The sequence below is a fragment of the Monomorium pharaonis genome, chromosome 4, assembly GCF_013373865.1.
Source record: "Monomorium pharaonis isolate MP-MQ-018 chromosome 4, ASM1337386v2, whole genome shotgun sequence".
NCBI classification, from domain to species: Eukaryota; Metazoa; Arthropoda; class Insecta; order Hymenoptera; family Formicidae; genus Monomorium; species Monomorium pharaonis.
In genome coordinates this window covers 22,825,492-22,851,572 of record NC_050470.1, presented here as the reverse complement: position 1 = coordinate 22,851,572, position 26,081 = coordinate 22,825,492, and the positions used below count along the sequence as shown (strand labels likewise).

Here is a 26,081-nt window from a genome sequence, read left to right as displayed (position 1 = left end):
AAGTTTCTTATTAGCTGTAGCTTTTCACATTTTCTTCCTTATGTTTTGCAACGATTTGCAATTTTATTGAAAAGATTAACTCAATCTTTAAGCAACGACAGAGATTCAAAATACTGGAAAATCGTAAGGGAGCGGTAAGAGATTTATAAAGGAAAGCTGTCAACGATATACGAAACATCGATAAAAGGCACCTTGTATAACAAAGTTGTATAACAAAGTGTAACAAAGTGCGTTGCATATCGGTTTACCGAATCATAATCGCGTTAAAGTCTGACTCATTTGCCTGGAAAATATTTGCCGCTTACATGGAAAAGGGATTGTATGTGCACGTGAACTCACCCTTGCTTCTCGTGTAAAATTATAACATATCACATAAACGTTTTAAATTGTAAAATTTAATTCGCTTGCTGAGAGATGTTTAATTTTTATTTTCTATATGGCAATTGGAGATTATAATTTATTGAGCTAAATATGTAATGAAATCCTCTTCTACGAGAATAAATATATTATCGAACATTGCACATACACATTAAACACGTATTTAATTTAAAATTTTAGACAGATTTCGTAAATTTGTAATAGTATTATAAAGCGTACAGAAGCATATAAATAATTTTAAATAATATAAATTTCCGCAGTAAAATTCTACATAATACATATAAATTTTCATGCATACAAATCCCATAATCGTGTCTACAGAAAACGACGGCAAAATATTATAAACTTATCAGAGTGTCTCATTAAAATATGGTTAATAAAAGCCGTCTAAAGCCGGCGTGCCGCCGCTTTGTGCACCGACCTATTCGTACTTTGTCTACTACGATCGCGCCGCACTCTTTTGCACTGCCCGCCGTTATTAAACCGTACAACACTTCGTCTGCGTGAAAATGAACCCTTGCTCGCATTTTCGTCCGCCTATTTCTGGTGCTGGCACTTCTACCAAACGCTGGAAACGTGTGAAAACTGGCCAAATTTACGGCAAGAACTAACCCACGAAAAGGCCAAAGTAAATGGTCCTTTAAAAGTGCGCGCGGTTCTAGTATATACATAAGTATATAGTTCTATTAAAGTAAAGAACCACGTAAATACATTTATTAAAATATCGTAATTCTAATTTAAATTTAGAAAAAGGGACGATTTTTAAGATTATGTTTACAAAAATATAAAAAAAGTATCCTGTGAAATAATGTAATTGAAGTATGATATCAAATTACAAATTGAAAATAATGTACGCAAGCTACAGAGTTATAAAAATAATAACAGCCATTTTATTTGATAAGTAATTTAATAAAAATAAATGGTATTAATGTCATAAAAGGCATATATTTATTTTATATATAATGTGGAAAAACAATTATATATAATAACGTACGTAATAGTTAATGATTAAATATTAATTGTTAAGAAGACAATTATACTGCGACGAAAAATATGTTAACGTATAATGAAGATTTTATAATGATGCGTGAAATAAGAGAGTACGAATCAGCAAAAAGCACAAAAGGGCTTTTAGTCGTCGAGCAATGTTGAAGCTTTTAATCGTCGGTTGGTACTTACATAGAAGAATTCAAGAGGCTCACGCTGTAATCCTCATTGAATCTCACTGCGGGCTCTCGAAAAATTCTTCTATTATTTTAGTATCTTTGCAAAGGTAACCATGATTTATTCGCGAAAGTTGAAAGCAAAAAGTCAACGAGAATTTCAGCAGAAAAATATTTTTCTCATATGTACACGCGTGAAATAAGAGAGTTGGGAGAAACTCCGTCTCAAAACCTGTTTCAAATTCTCGAAAGATATTCTTCATCGACTGCAAAAATACTACACACACACACACACACACACACACACACACACACACACACACACACACACACACACACACACACATTCTTTTCACATTTCATCTTGTGGCTATATATTTTTAAATTGCATATAGAATGTGAGTTTGAATTTCCCATAAAGTTTATTTATTCTAAAAAGCCATAACCTTAAAAACTCTCCTACAGAAAAAAATCTCATCGTCAATTCTTTTTATAAATAGAAAATAAGATGGGTGCATATCAGCATTTTTCATACGCCCATATATCAAAAAAAAATTTCCCTGCTATCCTTTTATATTTTCTCGCCATCCTTCTTTGGTATTGCAGGCTTGTGAAGGATCGATAATGGAAATACTCGAAGGGCATAGATGAAATTCCTGCTCTGAATCCGATAGTGACGAATATCCCGTATTTAAGATCGTCGAAAATGTAGTCGATTGGTATTTGATAAAATCGCTATTGAGGGAAAAGAATGCCTACATAGGTTGAAGCTATATTTTTGCTAACAGTCGATTAACGACGCGATGGAACGCCATTATTTAACAATCAAAAGCACTCATTAAATGCGTAATGCAATGGTACTTCATATTTTATAATTTTAGTTTTATATAATCTTTTAATGATATAATATTTGTCAAATAAAAAAAAATTGTATAGACATTCTTTTTCTTCTCACAATAAATAATGTTTTCAAATTTAATAAAATAAAATTTATAAATTAATGTTACAACAGCTATGTCTATAATTAATTAACTACGATGTCAAATTTCTTTTTATTAAAGTATTGTATTAAAAAGAAAAAGTATAAAGAATGTAAAACGTTTATTCAGCGAACATTTATAGAATTGTATTATGTGTCAATTAAATAACACATTTTGAACCGATTATTCTCGAACTAACCGTCAGTGCTCGAGGGGTCTTCCAATGTTACGTCTACCAGTGAGACGTGGATTGAATACAGACAAATGTATTTCACATAGGTATGTGGAACGTAGAACACAGTCGAATCAGAAGCCTTTGTTGAGGACAAATCTACCAACGCATTGTGCAGTGGTCCATCACGAGAATCAATTGAATCAAGACTGTTTGTGACGAACGGAACGCAGACAAGGAATTCTCTTCAAGACCGAGCCGACTACCAGAAAACAGGCAGCTCACAACCATATAAATAATATGCATAAGAAATCGTAAAATGAACAAAAATCTTTATGGTGCTGCATAAAATTTCTATTTCACTTGAAGCTGAAATAAGATTTCAATCGAATCTACAAAATTGAATTTACACTGATTCCAATTTACATAAATATGATAGACTTTTATGACAGCAATAGAATAAGTCAAAGGAAGATGTCACAGATAACTTTTGATCGCAATTTTTTTTTTAATCATTAATATATAAAGAAACCAATACTAAAATTAAAAATTTAATTAATATATTCATTTGAATTTTAAAAGGCATATCTCTTACATTAACATAAAGTAGCGTTAAAAGAATTTTTTTCTACTTAGTATAATATAACACAATACTAATACAAAATTTACAAAACAAGAAAATTAATGCGTTTAGTGATAGAACATTCAGCACAGAGATTTAAAAAATTTCAAAATTATAATTAAATTAAAAGCACATTTCTTGTAAGCACATAGTTCCCTATGTTCCACTTTACTTTAAATCAAGATAATTTTTCAAATCTTCTCTCCGTTGATTTCGTGCAATTATTCATATACTCCGACAACTCGCTTCCCCCGAGATCTATAGACGCGTAAGACCAAATTAATCGCAAATCTCATTCAGAGTTCCCCGCGTTCGCTCGGTGTTAAGATTCGCGCCGGGAGAAGCCGCGGTGGCGACGAGTCACATTGAGTTGGCGAAACAGGGGCGACGTCGGCGCTCAACTTCACCACGAGATGTGCGGCGCACCCGCGAACCGCCGCCGCGCCGCCGCCGCCGCCGCCTCGTAGGCGACTAGTTCCGCCGACATCAGGAGCTGAAGCAAACTAATCCAAGTTTTAGCATCGCCGCGGCATATGAGGCAAGGTTCCGACGCTTCGCAAACTCGTAAACGAAGATTCGTATATAAGCGAAGCGCGAGCCCTTCACCCGGGCCGTGCGAAAGCGACAAATTGCATCCGTGGCAATTGACTGGAGCGCTTAAGTTCGCCAACGCCGGGACTCCTCGGGATCGTGAAGTGCGACGAGACCGATTATCGAGTGCACCTGGTACGCGACGATCGATCTCGCTCCCGCTCAGGAAGAGTAAGCGCGTCGGGCGGGCGTTCTAAATTCCCTCGGAAAATATTTATTAGACTCGGCAGGGGAACGGCCGTCGAAAGTCCCTCCGAGAGGTTGAACCTGCGAATGACGTAGAGTTGAATCCGCCTGTCTTCATAAAATTAATCAAAAAATGCCTGTCCCGCGGAGCGCCACCTGCTATCTAAAGTTACTGTCAAAGCACTTCGGCGAAATTAAATTTTTCGGTGAAATTACTGTCGCCCTGCATAATATGATGCAAAATCGGAATTACGCGTCCCTTTACATTCTCATGATACGGTATCGAGAAGGGGATCCATACATGCGGTCTATGAATATTTGATTTTTAATACGTTTTACGTTTGCATATAACACAAAATAGTACAACAAAGTTCAATATTAGGCCGTTACATACTGCATTAAATGCACACCAAACCACTGCCGTCAAATATTAGTAATATCGGCATGTTGGAAACTAAAATTATCCAACGAAGTTAGTTGATGAAAAAGTTTCCTTATTCAGTTACATTTCTAAAACTTGAGATGCATAAAATTCTTGCGTGATGGAAACTTTGTTTTTTACTTAATGCCAATATCAATTTCTATACTTTAAAAGAAATTACGTCTCTTGGAATAAGATATTGAACATTAAAAGAGAAGTTGCGACAAATACATTGAGTCTCGGCAAATTTATTTTAGAAAAATTGATTGCAAATTCGATGTTTTTTTTTTTTCCTTAAAATATGTTTTGGCTTGGACATCCCGTAATTGATGGATTTAGTATGTTAGTCAATGTCCACATCTTCACTTATACAGCAACCAGTGAAAAAGAACTTAATGATCCACCGAGACGCGCTGAGTGTATGTCACTTTGTTCAAAATTCGAGCATCCGCTATCCAGCATCCTTCGTTAAATAAGCGACACTGGTTGTCGCCGTCACCGGCGTCGTTGCCGACAGAATTTAATTACTCGACGGTAAATTACTAGGTAATCGAATTGCCGGTCGCTTATGAAAAAGCAATAATCAGCGTGGATGAAGTCGACGCAGCTGCAATGTGGCGTGAAAATTTTCAATAAGTTTATTTAAATCAAGATAATCTCGCAAAACGCTTCATAAGATTACTTAAATGGCATTCGCTTAAATTAATCATGCGTATTCATTTGCATATAAACAGTAAAATCAAGCGTATAATATTTACATAAACAAAATTTATTACACTACATATATCGCAAATTTCGATTATTATATTATTGATATTATATTTATATTGTTATATTGTACTTTTTATGATTAGTTAACTATTATATTATTATGCACATATGTATATATATAATTAAATTATGACTTATCTTCATATTGAGACATTCTATCACTAACATAATAGTTTTTTTCTCTTCTTGCTTCTTATGTACTCTATCAGTAATTTCCTGTTTTGCTCGCACATTACGTGTACATCATGAGATTCAGTTATCGTAAATAATCCCGCGCGCTAGGCCTGGATTTACGATTTGGTCCCTTAAATTCTCGTTAACATGATTAGGAACGTAATTATGCGACCACGACATCCTCTCCGGCAATCAACGCCGATGGGCAAATATGGCAACGATGATGTAACCGGTGGGAGACTTGAAGGTAATCAGACATGTAAATGACACGTTTACCTCTGAGATTTGCATTAATTCCGCTAATCGTTTCCATCAATATTGAATTCGATTTCCTGGGGAAATTAAACATGTCAGGCCGTTTCTTCTGACGTGCGAAAAAAAGTGGGTCTTCTACAACAAATACTAAAAGAATGTAAGCTTCATTCTATTATTATTTTAGCGTTTGTTATTCTTTAAGTTTTTTTTTATTATTTGTAGCTGTAAACAGAGATTGTATATTAATTCCTACATTCTAATTTTTTAATTATATCTGCATCACACATTAGCAATAGAGTATAACTAATATTCTACATTTAAATATTTTATTTATCAAATTAAACTTTTCTTTAAAAACTTTATTTTTTAGTTTGATAACGAATCAAAATTAATAACTATACCTTATATTACTGTTAACGTCGAATAATATTAAAAGAACATCAGAAACAAAATATTGTGAAACTAGATCCTTTTTAGGTGTGTGCGAATTACGATATTTGCATCGTAAATAAGTTCGAAGTTCGATAACAGCGTTAAACGTAAATACTTGTATCGCGAAAAGCACAGACGAGACGAAACAAACATTGAAGTCGCGAACAAGTTCGAAACCGAAAGCTCATTGCCAAAGAGGATTTGCTGCTCGCGCGCGCGCGCGTCCCCGTCTGTCCATCGGATGTTTCCAAGCGTGTACGCGAGGTTTACGAGCAAACACAGCGGCGTCCCCCATGGTTTGCGTACCTTCGTGTAGCGTAAACCGAGACCACCATGCGCACAGACGGTAACAGGAAGGCAGGGACTTCCAACGACTTGGCCAAAGTTGCAAACTGCAGATTGCACCGGACCGACGTCGTATAACGTCTCGATCTAATTGCGAGCAATGTTTCTCAACCCCCTCCGGCAGACCGAGATTTAATACTAATATCGCACCCGCAGTTATGCAGATGTTGTCTTCCGCTACCAGGCAATATAGGCAAATGCGTTAAGGTAAATTGTACACGACGCATAATCGCGTTGTAGCAGTCTTATAGACGATGCATTTTACAGAAAACAGAAAGATAAATGGAGAACAAGAATCACGATATGACGATAAGACAAAATTCTTAATTAATAAAAACAGATTAAAGGAAACGGATCCTCGGTCTTCACTTTTTAATATTTTTTTGATACCTTTAATCATACTTTTTTCTAATTTTTAGAAGAACTTTGAAGCTAATCTTTTTTGAAAGTAATTATTAAAATCATTTTTTAGTTATAGGACTTTTTGCAAAATTTATTAGAAAAAAAATCTAAGGTGTTAAGAACAAGTGCGCCATATATATATACATATATATAAAAGCTATAGAGATCAGCTACTAATCTCCGACACTTTCCATGATCGTCTTGTTGAACCGGTGTTTTGGCACGATCTTCCGGCAGTTGTACTCGACTGCTCTCGCGTTATGATAAGGTCTGGCAGGTTTTCGATTACCCATCTCGAAACCACCGATATACACCAGCTATGCATTCCATTACCCCGTAACTATACAGTGGCGACCCACGTAAACCCGCTAATGGTAGGTCTGTTTGTATCTTTGTATGCATATACCGTGCATATCTAAACCCGGAATGTAAACTACCGCATAAAGCTGATTTCTGCATTCGCATCCTACACAGGCGGGTATCGCCTAAATTGTATTCCGGGCTTTGTATAACTTAGGCAAGGCCAGTTGGACCGTCTACTTAGATATTGACAGGTATGATCTACGGTAGCATACTTTGCGATATATGCACAGTTGCGTCGGTATACGTGTATATTTCTCTTGAATTGTGAAATGGCGAATTGCTAATTCGAAGAAAACAGTATTAATAAAGTATAATCGGATTATACGTCTGTGCCTTAATGCAAGATCAATTTTTCATTGATTACACTTTGCTATTACTTTATAACATTATTTTATAACTTGTTTTTTTAATTGTTTATGATTATTGTTATTAATTTAATAGAATTTTTAATCATACGACGGTAATTTAGTTTAATACATTAAATCAATTATTAATTTTCATTTTGTTAATTGATTAATGATTAGTTTATCTTTACAATTAATCCACCGTATTGTATATCATGATTTAATCTTATTAAAGTTTATTATTATTATTATTATTATTATTATTATTATTATTATTATTATTATTATTATTTATAACGTGACCGACTATCCAATCGCGATAGATAGTCCCAGCTAAAATTTTATGCAAAGTTATCGTTTAATTATTAACCTATTCTTATTCGTCGTTATTTATGACTATAATCTTTTTTATAAACTCTCAATTTTGTTTTTTATTAAAATTTGAAAGTGCATGCGCGAATATAGATCTAGATTTATGGAAGCGGCAGATCCTTAAAAGAATTACCTTTGCCAAGTGGTGCAGAGAGGAAAAAAGTACTTCTTTTAAAGGATCCCGATACTAAGCACACAGAGAAGCGCCCTAAAAAGGATTACCTACGTCCTCCTATTTCTGAGAGCGCGATACAAAACTGCGCTGTTAAACCGGACGCTTAAATCGACGTACTCTACCTGATAAACGATACTTTTCTTCACCTTATATATTTTGTAGGTAACATGCTGCACGTAAAGTATAGTACAGAAAAACGTGTCTGTCGAAGATTCGCTATAAGATATTAATGATTGTCTAGCTTTAGCCATTAATATTGTCAGTTTTTTTTTAACTTTATATATAATTAGAAGAATTGAAAAAAATAAAATACACAATGGCATTTTAACAATTAATCGGATTATTATTAATTGTTAGAGTTTGACATTATTAAATATTTTAATATTATTTGAAGCTATCATGTAATTTGACTTAAAATATTCAGCATTTTATAAGTAAATTTTGAATACCAAAAAATCATTTGACCTTTGAATTTTTTAAGTTCAAGAGCCTTGTCATTTTTTATTAAACAAAAAAAATATAAATATCAACAGATTATATTATGAAAACATATTAGCTTTAATTTCTATTCCCATTATTTCGCTATCAAACTCGAATCAAATAACAATGCCGTGTCATGTACACCTTAAGTCTCACACTTCTCATACTCATTCCACAATAACTATGGAAGTAGTAGAGCGAGAATCTTCTGGCTCAGACGAGACGTCTGTCCTGAACTTTCTATCCCGCACAAGAGACACGATGCCTTTCATCCCGAAGAAAGCATCGTCTCATAGTATGGAGGCTGAACTTCGGCTTGATTACGAATTGAAGGTATACTGCGCGATTCTCGCCCGTGCTGACTCTCAGGAGGGGACGTGAAGGCGAAGTAAAGGGACGTCTGTTGGTCTTATAACCGGCCCCGATGTAGCAGTAAGAGCAAGATAGAAAAGAACAATTTTATCCGGCGAACAGTCACGTGTCGATTAAATATGTATGACGACTCTGTGGACTAGACGAAAAGCGAAGAATTATAAATCAGAACCCGGATTGAGAACTTTAGAAAAGTCGTCGACAAATAATGGAAACCTGAATGTATGTATGAACGTGTCAAGAATATATGTATACGTGTATTGCATGTATTATATCTAAAGAACTTTTGAGCAAAACTTTGTGACGAAGTTGACGTATACTGTTATCAATGTACTGACAAGACTATAATTTGATTAACGGAAAACGCGGTGAATTTATCTGTTAGAATTTTGATACTAACATATTCGTTATATTACGTGCTACAATAACTGCTCATACTTTTGCCTTTTTCGCGATGTTCTCGAACAAAGTACAATATGATTCTCGGAAATTCTTACAATATTAAACTCATCGCATATGGTACACTATATTTCAATTTTGAGGAATAAAATTATTTAATATTAATAAAGATAACATTAATTAATTAGTTTTTGTAAGTACTACGAATATTTCGTTAAAATTTTAAAGTTTTACTTATAAGTTAATTAAATATATAGAAAAGTATTTGAGATCAATTTAATATAAATATTAAGAATTTTATTGTTCTGCCGGAAAAGTAAAATTTGATATATTAGAGAATGATTTAAAACTATCAATTTTTTTCTCGTATTTCTGAAGAAACTTTGTAATAAGCAGGGACGAGGACCGATATTTCTTCGAGTCTCCTTACAACGAGCTTCGTCAGAAATCCGCAGAAGACTTATAATTCTCATGACAACGATAAAGAAAAAATAAATATTATAGATAACTAATCGAACGTATCTGTAACCAATTTATTATAAACTATTTTTCAATAGATGTATGTAAAACTGTAATTAGCACTTGTTTTATGTTACATTTTTCTAGTTATGATGTGTAAAATAAATTCTTATCATTACATATTTGTTTAACAGAGACGTAAGTAAACTTTTTACAAGTAAAGGAAAAGAAACTAGCTAAAATATTTGTTAAAAAATTGCATTATTATTAAAAAGGGAGTAAATCTACATGATTATTTAGCGTTCGCAGGAAAAGTCACAATATCTACGATACAATACCAACGGGAGTATTAAAATAGCGATCGATACTTCCTATCAGGCGGCCATGTAATATATCCGGCGAGATGTTGAAAGATGTATGTAAAAGAAATACGACATCGCGTCGCCACGAGATTGGGACTGATTCCGGTCATGGAACAAGAAAGCTATTATAGCAACATCAATTCCTGCGAGGTGTCTATTCACGCGAGACAATATCGCGGCGGCGGGAACGTTGTTTAAATATTGGGACACGCCGGCATGGCATGGGTTATTGAAGTTTCTGGCCGAACCTTTTTTTAACCGAGAAACCAGGAGGGGGAAAGGGGAGTTTTCTTGCGATATCACGCTTGCGGGCGTAGCTTTCGCGAACGACTTTTTGAACAAGACCTCCTGACCCGTTTAAAAGTTTCGTGGCTTCTTTTCCTTTTCGCTACCCTTCCTCTCCAACCCACTCCCTTCAGCCGTTTTTTCACATCCTTGTCACGAGTGTCTAACTTTCGCGAAATGTTTTCCCTTTTCTTCCACTTGGTTTTTCTCTCGAAGAATTATTATTGAGGCGGACACTTTAAGGTGTTTCCATTGCATGCTGTGATCACATCCAACTTTGATCATGTTATACAGAATCCTTCTTGGTTTTGTAGAATTCATAATTTATGATAACTTTGACAAATCTCGATAATAAATTCTTTATTTCATTTCTGTTTATTATAAGTTTATTCAAAACAGACAGTAATTATATCAATAATTTATTATTCAAATAATCGTGTTTCTGGTAAGCACACAAATTTCTTATACACAAATAAATATTACAAATATTTAAATGTTATTATTTGAAATACAAAAATATCTTTATATTTGTATTATTTGAATAGGCAACTAGTTGCAATTACGTATTACATGTTAATGAATATTTAAAAAAATTACGTTTAAACTATTTCATAATTAAAAATACATAAAATAAATATATAAATAATATAATAAAAGGTTCTTGAATTTAAAAAGGCAAAAATATCTGAACAATTAAATTTGAGAGCAATAATATTTAAATTATATTTAGCGAATTGATTTGAGAAACATTCGGTTTTTTAAATATTTAAATATAAGAAGCACAAGTAAACTCAGAAAAAACTTATTTTGTTTCGTCCAGGATTTCAAAATTGTTTTATTCTCAAATTTTAAATTTGTTTTTATAATTTCCCGATTTTAGAGTCAATAATAAATTCTTGTGTCTTTAATTCTTCAGTACAGAATTTTTCGTATACAAGAAAGATTTCCTTCTGTCTTGCTAAATTGCTTTGAGACGCGCGGGAACTCGAAAACGCCATTATCGCAGAAACCCGGGCCTCATTATCATAAGCGCACGATTCGCGAGGCTCGGCACGGCAGCTGTTAATCGTCACGTTCCCGATTCTCTTCTCGATCGCATTTTGCCGCCGGCTATTAAATAATTAAGTGCTGACACTTAATTCGGCCCGAGCGAGCCCCGGAACGCGGAAGAAGATCGATCTACCGTAACTGCGGAATACTTCCAGGGAGACGTGGTGAGACTCTGTTGTGTTCGATAATGAGAAGTGCTCAACAAGAGCAATGCGTAATTAGAGACGATGGCGTGCGCCGAATGGCTGAGCGTGGTCGACAGCCCCATGAAACATCGCGTACGTTTTAACCTCGAAAAGAATAATTCCGATAATGAGTGACACTTCGGTGGTGTGTCGCTAGTTGGATGCTGTCAAGTGATTTCAATCACTTATAAGAATTGTTCCGAAAGCAGTAGAAATCATTAATTTACAAACAGAACATTAACAATCTTTTTGTTGCAGAAGAAATCTCTTTTCTCCTGAGTCTGTTTTCTAAATATAAAATTTTTTAATTAGAAGTGAAAGAGATAAATAGATAGAGAAGCAATTTATATATTTAAAAAATATTTTATTTATGAGAATTTTTATTTTAATTTTCTGTAAATATAAAAATTACATATCAATAATAATGGCATTGTTTAACATGTTATTAATGTCTTAAAGACGAGCTTGTACGTTTTTTTTGCACAATTCTACTTTATAATAGCCTATATTATTGTAAAAGAATTCTTTAGAATTGGATTCACTACCTCTCTAAGATTTCCTTTTGTTTCGCTAAGATAACGTTAAAATCTTCTTAAAATAACGTTAATGAGCTACGTAATATAGCACAAATTGCTTTATGAATAAAAAGCTATATAAAACTTATAATTAATTAAATTTCATTAAACATGTTAAAATTAAGTAAAGTAATAACTGTCATTATGATAAAGTACGGCAAATTTGGATTTTATTTTTATAATTATCCACGAAATGTTGAAACTTTATGGAAATAATGTAGTAAATACAATACGATTGCAAAAAGCGCATATTGAACTCACTAGATTGTATCGCATCCAGTCTTTGCTATTGTGTTTCTATCGTTGCCGCAAGGATTACAAGTACGGTTCATTAAAAACGGTTGTTACAGCAGCGAGAAGCGTGCCATATGTACCTTATCTAACAACGGTCAGCAGAAAAAGGAATGCGGGAGAACAAACTTCCACCTCTGCAATGTAAGAATTTCCGATAAATGAGTTACACGTGCGTCATTATTTCTCGTCCCGAGTAACAAACTACACTTCTTTTTTTAACTATCGATTTGCAATCGGTGGTCGAATTGTGTGCCTACATAAGATTCGTTTGTTTCATTTACGTAATTGTTCGCCGGTGGAATGTGAAAATTACAACGAACACTTGTGCGGTTGACTTTTTTTTCTCGACGAGTCAAAAGAGAGATAACGAATGACTATCGACGATCTAGTCGTTTGATCAAGCACGATCGAGTCAAGCGACTATTAATTTTGCATATCGCGCAATTCGGTGAATGGATGAATAGACGGATTAAAAGACGTTTAATTACATCTCTCTCCGCAAGTCTCCATTATTGAATCTATCCGCAATGAATTTTCCACGAACTTCAAATCATGAATGCCACATCACGAACTCCTAATCGATAATTCCCGTCGCACGTAATTTTTTAAGTAAAACCTTCGCTTATTGTGTGTGACCACAAATCGCAACTGTATCATCGTTTTGTAATATAAATGATAGTTTACTCTTTTTACTCTGTGATGTATTAAATTTTATGTCAATGCATTTACATCAAGTGCATTGTTCACAGTTGTTTTACGACAACTTTTTTATCATTTTCTACAAGAAGTTATTCTAAATAAAATTTATATGTATTTATCTTTAAATTTTAATAATTTTATTGTAATTACAATGTACAAATCTATTAAGATTAGTTTAAATTTATTAGTTTTATTTGTTATAAATTTATAAAAATTATTGATTTAACATTATAATATTATTAATTTAAAAAAATTTGAAAAATTAAACTATTTGCAATTGGAACTAAATTCTTGCTACAAATTAATAAATGATGTGTAAGAAATTATGAATTTTTCAGTTAGAAAGATAATTATTGTACATTCGTCAATAACTTTTTATAGTTTTTATAAACATGTTTTTATAACATGTTGCTAAAAATTGGTCAACAATTTTGAATTTTTGTTACTTTTGGAACACAAGTTCTTGGTTAAAAAATAGATTATAAATGTATAATATTTCGATTCTTCAAACAAATTAATTTTTCCACAACTTAGCGGCACCAAGAATATTACGTATAACTCAACATCTATCACATGCACTTTTGCCGACCAATTTTCAGTAGAACCCGATTGCTCGACATCATGTATGAGGTACATGCACGTACATGCAGTGCAGGCTAAAGCACAGACGCAATATTCAGGCAAATCCTGTACGAGTAGTCTCTTTCTATGTCAGATGTATTTCGCGTGCTCGGAATTTGAAGACATTCTATATGTAAGACTTCGAATTTACGAAATAAACGTATATTTCAATGTATGTCTTTCAATATCGTTGGTCCAGAATGTAAAAGATACATCTAAATATCCTGTTAGAGAAAATATTCCTGCGCGAAATAAAAAAACCATCAGTGTCTTTATAATCACACAGCGTGCTGCGTGTCTTTGTAAGTTTGAAATTCAATGGTAAAAAAATTTTACGGGAATATACAATTAACAGGCTTGGCTTAAATCGAATTCAGCATCTATCTCTGGTGCTTCCTAGTTGTAACATGGGTGGTTTGTTATTCCAGCGCGGAAGGACGCCAACGCTGTTCTCTGCCAACTTTGCGCACGGAGTTATGTCCTCGCGGGCAAATGCTGCGCATAACTTCGCCACGAGTATCTGGCCTTGCAGCTACCACTCGAATGCTGCGGCATATCCTGCGGTGCGGATAATATTGAGTTATACTTGACAATACATACAGCTTTCTGTGATGTCAATAAGCGAAAATTGTTACGTTAGTGCGTACAATAGTTATTTCTATATATCATGTTGTTAAAATATTGATATACACGTATAAAAACAAATAAATCTTTTTTTACTCTCTCTCTTTATTTTTAATTGTCTACATAAATTTTTATGAGCGCCTACATCACGAAAGATTTGCTTTGCTTTCATAAATTTTCTATGTCAATATAAAATAAATCGATAAAAATAATAATGTTCTTCTCTTCTTCCTAGTAACTATCCCGATAGTGGTATTAAAATTGGGTGCGCAAATTCATGCCGAGCGAATCCATGGAACAATATTTCACGTTTGAAAGCACCGTATGCTTTTCCGATACCCGGCTGGTTTGTTTTCCTGTTTGCCTACACAAAGCTCAGCGCTATTTTCACATTTCAATCTATCCGACTGTAGAAAGTCGTTACACGAGTGCAATCGACTGTTCTCGTAAGCAAAACATTTTTGTGTTTTCGCGTTCTAGCCACGAAGAAGCATGTCCCTCATACTTCATGTGCGCGGCATTTGCGGAGTTAGACATTTCCGCATAGATCCCCTCTAAAAAAAACTGAAGCCGAAAATTCTGTTTCGATATATCAACGCAATATACGTCAATTCGATTGTTTTATCTTGCAAGCAATATTTACTCATACAGATTGAGACAACAAGTAGAATATGGGTAAAAGATATTAACTGATGAGATTACGGGAAAAAATAGAGGAGAAGGTGATATTATAATCCCCATTTATATTTTTTATACAATAACATTGTTAATATAATCAATATTTTAAATTAAAAATTTAACACACATTTATATTTGCTAATATATCGTTTAATTAATTCTATACTCAAATTATAAAATATCTAATATTTATAAAGTTACCTATAAAAATGTGACGACACTGTAATGGAAGAAAAACAGAGAATCAAAAAGAATGGTAATGTGGCTCTTCCACTAAAAGATTTAAAAGATTAATTTTAAAAAATTAAGTTTGTTTTAAAAAACATAGTGTGTTGTAATAAAATTATATATTTAGTTGAAAAATAAAAAGAAAATATTGTAAAATATAATATACATATATATGTACACAATCTCTTTTTCAATATATAGATTGCATATAGAATATCACCTTCTTTTCTTTTTAAATATTACCAACGTTCAGAAACATTCTTGTTTTGAATATAATGATTTAATAAAAAATATTTAATAAAATAAAAAGTTTTTAACAGTGTGAAGCAATATTGCTTTTGTTATAAGGAATTATTTTAATTAATTATTCTTCTATTAAATGTATAATATTAGTTTCATCATTAACATGGGTATCTGATAAACTTGAGACTAACAACTTTTCAGGTATTGATTGACGAACTTTAGGTGATTTGCTTAGCGTCATTTAGCGCCAGTAACGATGCGAATAATACACAATCGATCGACGCAAGTTCCACGAAAGGATCGTATCACACTTGTTTTGCCCGGTCTCTACTGTGCCGCAAATTTATTGGAAATCAAGTTCCCTTTAGACCTCAGGCGTTCGACGAACTTTGGATCGCACGATTCGTGCGTCGAAGATGCGGTTTACCACCATCGATTTGAAACTCGCGCACAACTCCGGTACCGTATCAAAGTGGTTTCCAAGCCCGTCAATCCGTTACTCTTCCTTCGACATAATGGTGTTAAATATCAAGCGAATGTTGTATCACAGAGTTAATGTACTGAATGCAAATTTTGCCACGCCATCGGCGCATGCATTTTTTTTGCGGATTTCAAGTAAAAAAGTATCAACGCTGTATCGACATTTTTAGTCGGAATTTTATCGTGCTCGTATGAATATTGATTCCAGGACTATATCACTACGCAAATTGAATTCGATCGTTGTGGATAACAGATTTGAATTTTGATGTTTTTCTATCGAAAAAAACAGTCCGAAGAAACATGCGTGTAGTCGAAAGCTTGTTTGACGTCATCCAAAAATACACAAAGAGATTTTATTTCACCGTATCGGAAAGAACTCGGCGAAATATGTATATGTGTGTGTGTCTGTATCCGCCATCGTGCGTTATGGAAAATAGATCGACTTCCCGTCAATAAACCGCCATTCTAATCTACTTTCAATACACAACATTCGCGCATAATGTGAATTTGTTTTAATTAACGTCAATTTCCAGTCAATCACATGTAAAAAGCAAATTATTATGCATATCAAGCAGAACAACGTTAAAAATATTTTAATTAACTCACGTAAACGCGCCGAAACAGATTCGATTATCGATTATTGCTGCTGATTGCTAGAATGGAAAGAGAAAAATCGAAAACGACCGACCAATTCGAAACCGGAATAAATTTGCGGCCGTAATTTGGTAATCGTTTGGCCTGGGAAACGATTAAAGCCAACTATAGGATATAACGATCGTTCGGTTAATGTACGTATCTGCGGTACGTAATGCAGTTCCGACCGTGAACGACTGCAGACACTTGTTAGCCGACTAATTAGCAGCGGCAAACGAGACCGGATTACTAAAAAAGAAAGAAATTGCACAGATGTATGTACATGTACGAGATGCGCAGAAAATTCGAGAAACAGCAGAAGAGAGATATGAGAGAGGCATGTGAAATTAGATAGAAAAGGAAAGAGAAGAGAGAGAGAGAGAGAGAGAGAAAAAGAAGGCAGTTTTTATGATCACATCTTTTTATGATCATGCCTTTGTGCGTGCGTATCCGCGCACAAGTGTACAGTACGCAGTAAAATGCAGCGAGATTAGTTTAAACCGGAGGTTATGGCAGGATGCAACCAAAAGAGAAAAAAACAGCACCAACGAATTCACAGTAACCGCATGACTTTATTGAAACGTGAGGTAAGGCTGTTAACGTTTCTCGTTGCGATAGCTCCTGTGAAATTTTGTTAGTGATTAGATTGCGAGAAATGTAATAAAATTGCTGTGTACCTCGTTCCTTCTTCTACGTGAATACAATTATTTATTTAATTTATTTAACATTTCGTTTCTACAGTTCAAAAGAAATAAATAAACGTATATTTTGTGCGAGCGGTATATTTATGAAAAGCACGCTGATAATATAAAAATATATAATGAGTAAGGTTCTTTGTATTAAAGAGTATTTGTTTAAAATATTTATCACTTTATATTCTATTAATCATTTTACAAAATTCAATTAATATTTTTTTTTTATTGCAAAATAATTGCATTAAAAAATGGAAATTTTTTGAACATAAAACACGTGCGATTTTGCTATATATATATATATATATATATATATATATATATTTCAATACAAGATATATATCAGAGCAATACATTAAAATTATGAAAAGAACGACCAATACTCGCAATCAGCGGAAAAGTTTCGATCTGCTGATTTACGCGGATCCTGGCAAAGTTATCAAACGCAAAGCGCGCGATTTCAAGCTCTAGAATGGAGAAATAGCAACGCGAAATATTTCCAATTTCAGAGTTTCATGCTCGAAGTTCTCGCATTGAGCCATCTTGCCCCCAATGCCTGATCCTTTCCTACATCGTGCCCACCATCCTTTACACTCACACACAAATTGCACCTTTTGCACCCCCCCACTGTGCTCGCTACGTATGAATCCCTCTGCTAGAGAAATAACAAAGTTCCCGGGCTCGAGACTGAAAAGTTCGCGACAGCTTTATCTTTTTTTTTCTCTCTACTACTTTGTTTCTTAGTCACGTGCCACTCTTCTGATCACTTCGCTCCTTGCTCATCGCATAATCCTACGGGCTACAAAGAATTATCTCTCGCAAAAAGCATGTTTTTCGACTATCTTTCAATAATATAGAACTATTATATGCGGGAAAACAATAGAATATCTATCTAATTATAATAGATAAAGTTATTTAGCTTAGTTTGGTATACTGAGAAAAAAAAGTAATTGGTTCAACAAAATTTTTTAGTTGCGGGCTGCCAACAAAAGATACATTCAATACAACAATATATGGTATTGCAATATAAATACGTAGTCCAATCAATGTTATTGCACTTGCATTAACAGCAAATATTATTGTAGTAAGTATATCTTTTGTTGGCAGCCTGCAACTAAATGTTTTGTTGAATCAATTACTTTTTTTCTCAATGTATCAGTTTGTGGTACATTATACTACATTCAGATATTCTATCACAAAATATCATAATCAATTGTACGCGTATTTGCAAGGGGTCTTAATAAAGGATCTTTTAAAAGATTATAATATATAATGTTCCCGTAAGAAACAGAATTATTCATTTATTATTACATCACTATACTTTATTAAATTATTTTATACAATATGTTATCTCTAATTTTTTTTCTAAACATTCAATATTATAAGACAATTTATTAATAATAATTGATGATTAATAAGTCTTAAATTTGTTATAATTATACTGCTAAAAAATACAATCGTCCTTTTCGTATATATGATAATACAATATAAATGTAAATTTTATACAAGAAATGACAAAATATAATAATAACTTTGAGACAAGTATTAAAACCTTCCGTAACGTTTTAGCTCTGTTTCTGGGTTACATCCAGAGCACCCCAAAATCTCATTGCCCGCATGCCAGATTCCTATCTCCAACATGTGAAAGTCTCATACATAATTTATTCCGTATCACGCGAGTGATCTGCAAAATTAACTTAAACACGAGCGCGCTGCACCAACTTGGAAATGCGCGAGAAATATTTACGGGGGCGAGAGTGTCCGCCCGAAACGGTCGTATCGATTACGAAAGCCACAGTCTAGGGAACTGCAACTCGACGCGCATATCCGGGAATCAAAACACGTCACGGCAAAAGGAAGGGAAAAAGGAAAGCGGAGCGGAATAAAGAGGAGATTTCGTGCGGACGGATTCCTCCGTTCTTTTGTTTCGATGCTTTCTCGCAGGACTATCGCGCACTTCACGGTAGCTTCCGCGGCCGACGGTTTTCTGGATTGTGCCCGAATCCCATCCATTTGCGCGCCGGTCGTCGATTTTCCTCGGCGACAGGAATAGCGCGAAAATCGCATCCGCTTTTTTCCCAGGGAGCTAAAGATCGCCCCTACGAAAATACACACCGTTAGTCGCGTAAATCCACTCACCGATTTCGTTGTATTATCACGGGCAGCGCAGAGGAGAGTAATTTATTCGCAGGATTGCATCCGCGCTGACATTTTTCTATCATATTGGAATCATAAAACATCCGCGTGACAGATCAGCGTGACGTGTCCGCGTGACAAGTGTCGCAGTTTTGACGGGAATATTGCCACTGACGCGCCTTGCTTACATGTGTAACGTCTGATCGTTGCAAATCACGCTGGCCGGCTACGTACGCTCGGTTGCGTCGAAAAATTGCAACCGTGACGAGGACGCGTCGCGCTCTAAAATATGCACCGGCGACGTTTTTTGACAGCGAAACAAGGCTGACAGAACGTGCATAGAAGACATCGGATAATTTCTGTTTCCCTTAAATTATCATATAAATATTTAAGCTGAATTTTTATAATTAAACGATAATAATACAAGTAGAAACTAAGGACAAACCTGAATTAGGACAATTTAAAAACTAATTCATATATATATATATATATATATATATATATATATTCTGCAATACTTTCTTTTTATTTTGGCTAAATATATAATTTTATAACGATTATATGTTTCTTTTAAACAAAATCAATTTTTTAAAATCTATTTTACACATTATGAATCGATTATAAAGTGAATTGTCACATTTTTATAAATAACATTCTATTAGATTTTATAAATCAAAATCTAGAATTAATTAAACAATATATTGGCGAATAAAAATGTATGTTAAACTTTCAATTTAAAATATTGATTATAACATTGAAAAAATAGAGTCATAACACTACCTTCTTCTCCACGCATAATATTGGAAAGTAAATGAAATAGAATAGATAAATAAATGCTTACAAATACTTACAAAAAATCGTGCTATACAGAGAGAATAAAGTTCCTTCCTGTGACGGCTATATGATAACGGCAATGTTTAAAGAATACTTCCGCCGCTTTACATGTCTAACAGAGTTTTTACATCTAATCGCTGACGTTCTCTGGCGAGATTCAACACTCCAGGAGCATACGAATCATTTCTCTGGCCATTGGCCGCCATCTTCACCTCGCTGCTATCCCTAGAGAAATTTCCATGAAATATTGCGCTCAGTCACGTAACATGAATTGCGACCGTGGAATTTCCGATTCACTTATCTTGTGTTCGCGCATTTGCCCCTGAATTTCCACTTACATGCGCGCGCTCTGTCCGAAAGATCGTGATTGAAAAATCTGAAAAAGTCAAATAACATCTCGAGGAAAACGATCTCTACAAACATCACCGAGATATACGATAATTAATCTCGTGAAGGTGTGCCTCGTACGTGTTGTGGGCATCGTGCGTACGAAATGCATCTTTAAAAGTGCTTACGCTAAAACGGACCCCGCATAAACGTAATACATAATTCTATAAGGGAAACATATGGCAGAAATTTTGCAAATTTCCGTTTCTTCCGTGCCGTATAAATTCTCGACACGTTAAAATGCATGCCGCCGTTCGGGCGGAACGACGTCTTTGGAAGAACATCTCGAAGTAATTTTTCTTTCCAGCAGCGAGTCCCGGCGAAATGGCTCCGGCGAAACTGGTTGTGGGAAGATCGAGAGTCTCCGATTGTTTTTTTAGAATTTTTTGAGTTCACCCGCAGTGGCAGAGAAAAAGAGAGAGAGAGAGAGAGAGAGAGAGAGAGAGAGACGAAGGGACAGATGTAGACAGAAAGAAAGCAAGAAAGAGAGAGAAAAAGAGACCGTGCGCCGCCGCCGTGCAATTTCAAACGTTACGATGTCCCCGGGGAAGCGAAGCTACAAAGTAATTTTTCCCTCGCTTCTCTCTCTCTCTCTCTCTCTCTCTCTCTCTCTCTCTCTCTCTCTCTCTCTCTCTCTCTTTCTCTCACTCGCTCGCGAGATATTCCCGGTGAAACTTAAAAGTGCCGCGAAAACCCAGTTTGCCTCGCATGACCCCTTTTGAAGCTCGCCTATGTAGTTCAAGCACTTGAATAACGAATGTAACGATGTTCCCCATCCGTAACGTACGACGTTCTACGACGTTGTGCACGGATACTACTTGCGTAAACTGAACCACGTTCTCAATATCATATCGTACGCACGGCAATTGTTCCGAGAAATTCATGGGCATTAGCGCACACATCGGAGAGCTAAAACCTTCTTTACGCCGCGAAAGTCATTAAAATTCGGGTCGCGAATTTAACTTAAATCGGCTGCGGCACGTCGCTTTTTTATGGCCAAATGGCGTCGATCGCCAAATTGACGCGTTAATTATGAAACGAGCAATATCGCGGCTCCACATACGAGCACGGAATAGCGAATTGACCATCCAATTTAACCCTTTGCGGCCCCTCATTCGTTGGGCCAGATAGGATCCAATTATCCATTCATACGAAATAGCGAAATACGTATGCGACAAAGCGAACTTTTAAAACAATTTTCACTATTGAAATATTAATCGAGTAGAAATAATTAAATGGTTATTCAATTTTAGTCGTACAATTAACGTAGATATACAATTTACCTTTATTCTCGAAATATCAAAGTAACAATTTACCTAAAGTTTATAAAATGCTATTTTTGTACCGTACATAATTCTATGGATTTTGAATCTTCGAAAACACTCAGTACATTCAACGGATTGTTCGCTTCGTCTATACTCTTTTAATACGGTCTTTTATTACAGTTGACATTTGGATGCAAGCCAGTCTTCTCTGCTATTTCTGCCTCTTTTTTCAACTTCCTTCTGCACTTCCGTTTCCATACTCAAGGATATTAATGGTAGACTACAATGTTTCATGCAAAATGTGTTTTCTAGTTTCTCAATGAAAGTGCAATTGTAGCAAGTTCTGCTTAATGCGAAATTTTGATAACGATAGTTCCTCTTGAATAGCTGCCAGTGATGTTTTGCATTTATATAAGCGTATATTATTATCGAATGCGGCCCCTGCATTACTATACAAGCAATATACACTTTTAGAAAAAAAAAACTAATCCAAAATTTTTTAAACAATTTAAATAATTTTACAAATCTCTACGTTGTTATATTTTTATTTTATCTGATATATTATCTATTTTGAATCATATGCCGATTGAAATCAACAATTTAATAAACAGTAAAGGCCAGATGAAATTATTAATCTGAATTATTTACCGTAGAAGAAAACGGATTGTGCGCGAGATTATGAAAATTTATTTCAAAAGCGGATGAAACCAATATCGACTGATAGTTAATGGTGAAAGCTAAGCATGACACGTGCGACGAATGTAACGTTACTATTCAGCAACGCGACTGAATAGATTCGGTTCAATATCAGTCGTCTATAGAAGCGAACGATCGTATAATCGTCGTTCGAACCGGCGGCGGGTGTAGGGTTTCAACAATATCGTTCACATGGCACTAAATCACTTTCTATTCATTAATCATCAAGCGGTAGCTCATAGTGGATTTACATCTCATTTCGGTACTTTGTCTACTCCATTAAATTTACGTGAAACGTGAAAAATTCCTCATTTTGACAATCACATTATATTACTTCATACGAACACTCGATTGGTATGTAAACAAAGTTTTCATGGCATGCAAAATTAAAATTCTGAAACTATTTTTCTGTAAAAAAACCTTTTTACAAAATAATAATAAAAAAATTTTTCTTTGTATAACAAATTATTATTTTTCTCTGATTTGCATGTATAAACTTTTAATTTATGCAAAGGTTAAATTTTTCTGTAAAACAACGATAAGCATAAATTTCCTTTTGATGATTGCCTCGCATATACGAATTCCTTGACAAGTATCGAACTTTGAAAACAATATTAATTGCAATAAAACGCAATATATCGTCGCAACGAAAACGTTGCGAAATACTACGAAAATATAGTGTGATGAACTGGAAATTCCGTAATGATTATTGCCAACTAAAGTTAGCTTCGCGCAAATATTTCCATAAGACCGCTGGAAGTTCAAACAACCGGGCTCCCACAGAGCCCGGCGCAGAAAGCGACGTGTATGGCCAGCCGAGTATGAACAGACCGCATTCCCGCGGTCAACGAGTAGTGCGGGTCGTCGTTTGGTCGGGCAGTGGATACAGTTAAACGACATTGCTCAGCACTCAAGTAATTCTCGTTCTTTTGCACACGGCTAACACCGAGCCGAGCTAATCCCTCTTGTACACGAATCTCTCGGCTCTCATAGCGGATACTTTTCCAGTTACGATTGAGCCTTTCATGTGTGTACTTTTGATTCGATCCCGTCGCGCAAAATCCCGAAATATAAAACGCGGGAAGGAGCTTACGTTTATCTTCGTTAGAGATTGACGAATTCCATTCAGTCAAATGATTACCTTATCAGAAATTAATGTTGCGATACTCCCGCGATGAATTAAAAATGCAAATCCTCGATGTAAATGATGCATGATAAGTGAGCTTCCTCTACAATCAATCATCGTTGAGGAGAAAATAAAACCATCAATCACTCCTTCAAGGAATTTATGCTGGAAGACGAACGTATTTCCTCTTTCGCTCAACAATCTCGTAAACAGAGTAATGCGCGGAACAAAGGGATATGCTTCATCTACATGACTCTTTCATATAATCATATAACGTATGGGAAGGTATACCGCGGTACGTCCTACTAGAGATTATTCGCGGCGAAGATTAAACCCCGGCTATCGTGTACGATTTTCCTCCATGTTTGCAAGCTGCCTTGCTGGCAAAGGAGAGAGCCTTGGAAAGTGAGCAGCAAGGGCTTTGATGCTTTGCTCGAGAAATAATTCACTGTTCGTTCCCGTGAATTTCAAACCTCGGCGACAGGCAAATATCCACCGACATCACTTGGATGAGCGGGGCTTAATAATTTATAATCTCTGTCAAAGCCGCGCACATCTCTCTTTCTCGAAAATACTAGTCATTTCTGAGGTCATCGACTTCAAAGGGGTACAAGGTGCGGAAACAACGGACGGACTGTGTACACGACTGTGTTACTATCTCCTTCTCGTGTTGTTTCCCTTTCTGGTCTATCTTCATTACGTGAGATAATCCCGCGGGAACAATACGTTACTCTCGTATGCTGTGCTAAATACATGCATCAAAGAAACTTTTACGGCGTAGTATTAAATCGTTTTGTGCCATTATTGAAGTCATTCGTCCTTCCGCTGAACAATTTATCTAGCAAATTGTCCAGAAAGCTCTCTTTGCCTCTTGATAATAGCACGTGGCTTATACACAACATTTATATTCGAAACAAAAGTTTATTTTTACACAGTTCTTAAAGTATACTACGTAAAGGTTTGGAAAATAATAAAAAATTTAATTTTTATAATATCGTTATAACTAGTTAATAATTAGCATTATGTTGTTACACGATCTAATTGATAATTGCATTTCTAATTAACATTTAAATTTTACATATATTTTTCCTGTCAACAAAAAACCTTTTCATATTTTGTATTCAATATCCTCGTACAAATGGTTATTCAATCCTTTATTTTCTAAATGTAGTCGGACTATGGAAAATTATCTTAAAATTGTCTGCTGCACCTTGTTTCAGAGTGGCGGCCAGAGTGGTGTATGGACGGTAAGCGTGATTATACTGTCGATTGGCACCTGGGTGGGTAGAGTCGGGCCACGTCCAGCGGATGGGGAGCTTGCGCTCCTGACGTCGCCGCGTGAGCGATTGGAAACCGTTCGACAGGTTCTTTCTGAGGTGCCTTTGATCGACGGCCACAATGACCTACCGTGGAACATCCGCAATTTCCTCCATAACCAGTTGGCGGAATTCGATTTTGACAGAGATCTGCGTCAAGTCGCGCCCTGGAGCAAGAGCGCTTGGAGTCAGACCGATCTCGTTAGACTGCGGCAAGGCATGGTCGGCGGCCAGGTAATTGCAAGATTATTATAGAGTCGCGTATTAAAAAAAATTTTAACATAAAATAATACAACAACCGAATATAATTTCAATAACATATTCTTCACAAACAAACGCTCGAGATCAGAGTTAAAAAAAACTCTAAATAGAATAATATGTATTGTAAATCTTTATCCGCAGAGTTACTATAATTAAAACTCTCTATCAAATTTCTTATAAAAATTGTTTATTGAAAAATGTATATATTCTTAAATATTTTTAATAACCTTTCTTAATATTAATTTACTGACCTGCGCAAGAACCGCAAGCGAGAAGCGAGTTACGCCATTATGTCATGTAATAAGCAATTTAGGCTCGGATGTTTCGTGGAAACCATACTAGAGATGACTAGGCGAGTTTCAGGTGTCGGCGATATTATGAGCGTGACGGATTGAATGCATCGATTATCGTCGCATGCGAGCACTCAGGAGCTCGTTAGGTCTGAATGATGCGAGCATTAACCGTATATCATGCTTGAACGTATACATATATTATGGAAATCATAGTGATCTAAACGGAAATAGTTGTTGTGCATTAAGAATAATAAATGACTAT

The 26,081-nt window shown here is 35.1% G+C and overlaps 1 protein-coding gene across 1 annotated transcript in view; it reads left to right on the top strand.

Annotated features, from left to right (window-relative positions):
* The window catches only part of LOC105834509 (dipeptidase 1), a 112,131-nt gene that overhangs the window by 79,654 nt on the left and 6,396 nt on the right, over nucleotides 1–26,081 (top strand). Inside the window, exon 2 of the mRNA XM_012677048.3 lies at nucleotides 25,170–25,499. Within this exon, the coding sequence (XP_012532502.1) occupies nucleotides 25,170–25,499 (330 nt within the window). The remainder of the gene's footprint in view (nucleotides 1–25,169; nucleotides 25,500–26,081) is intronic.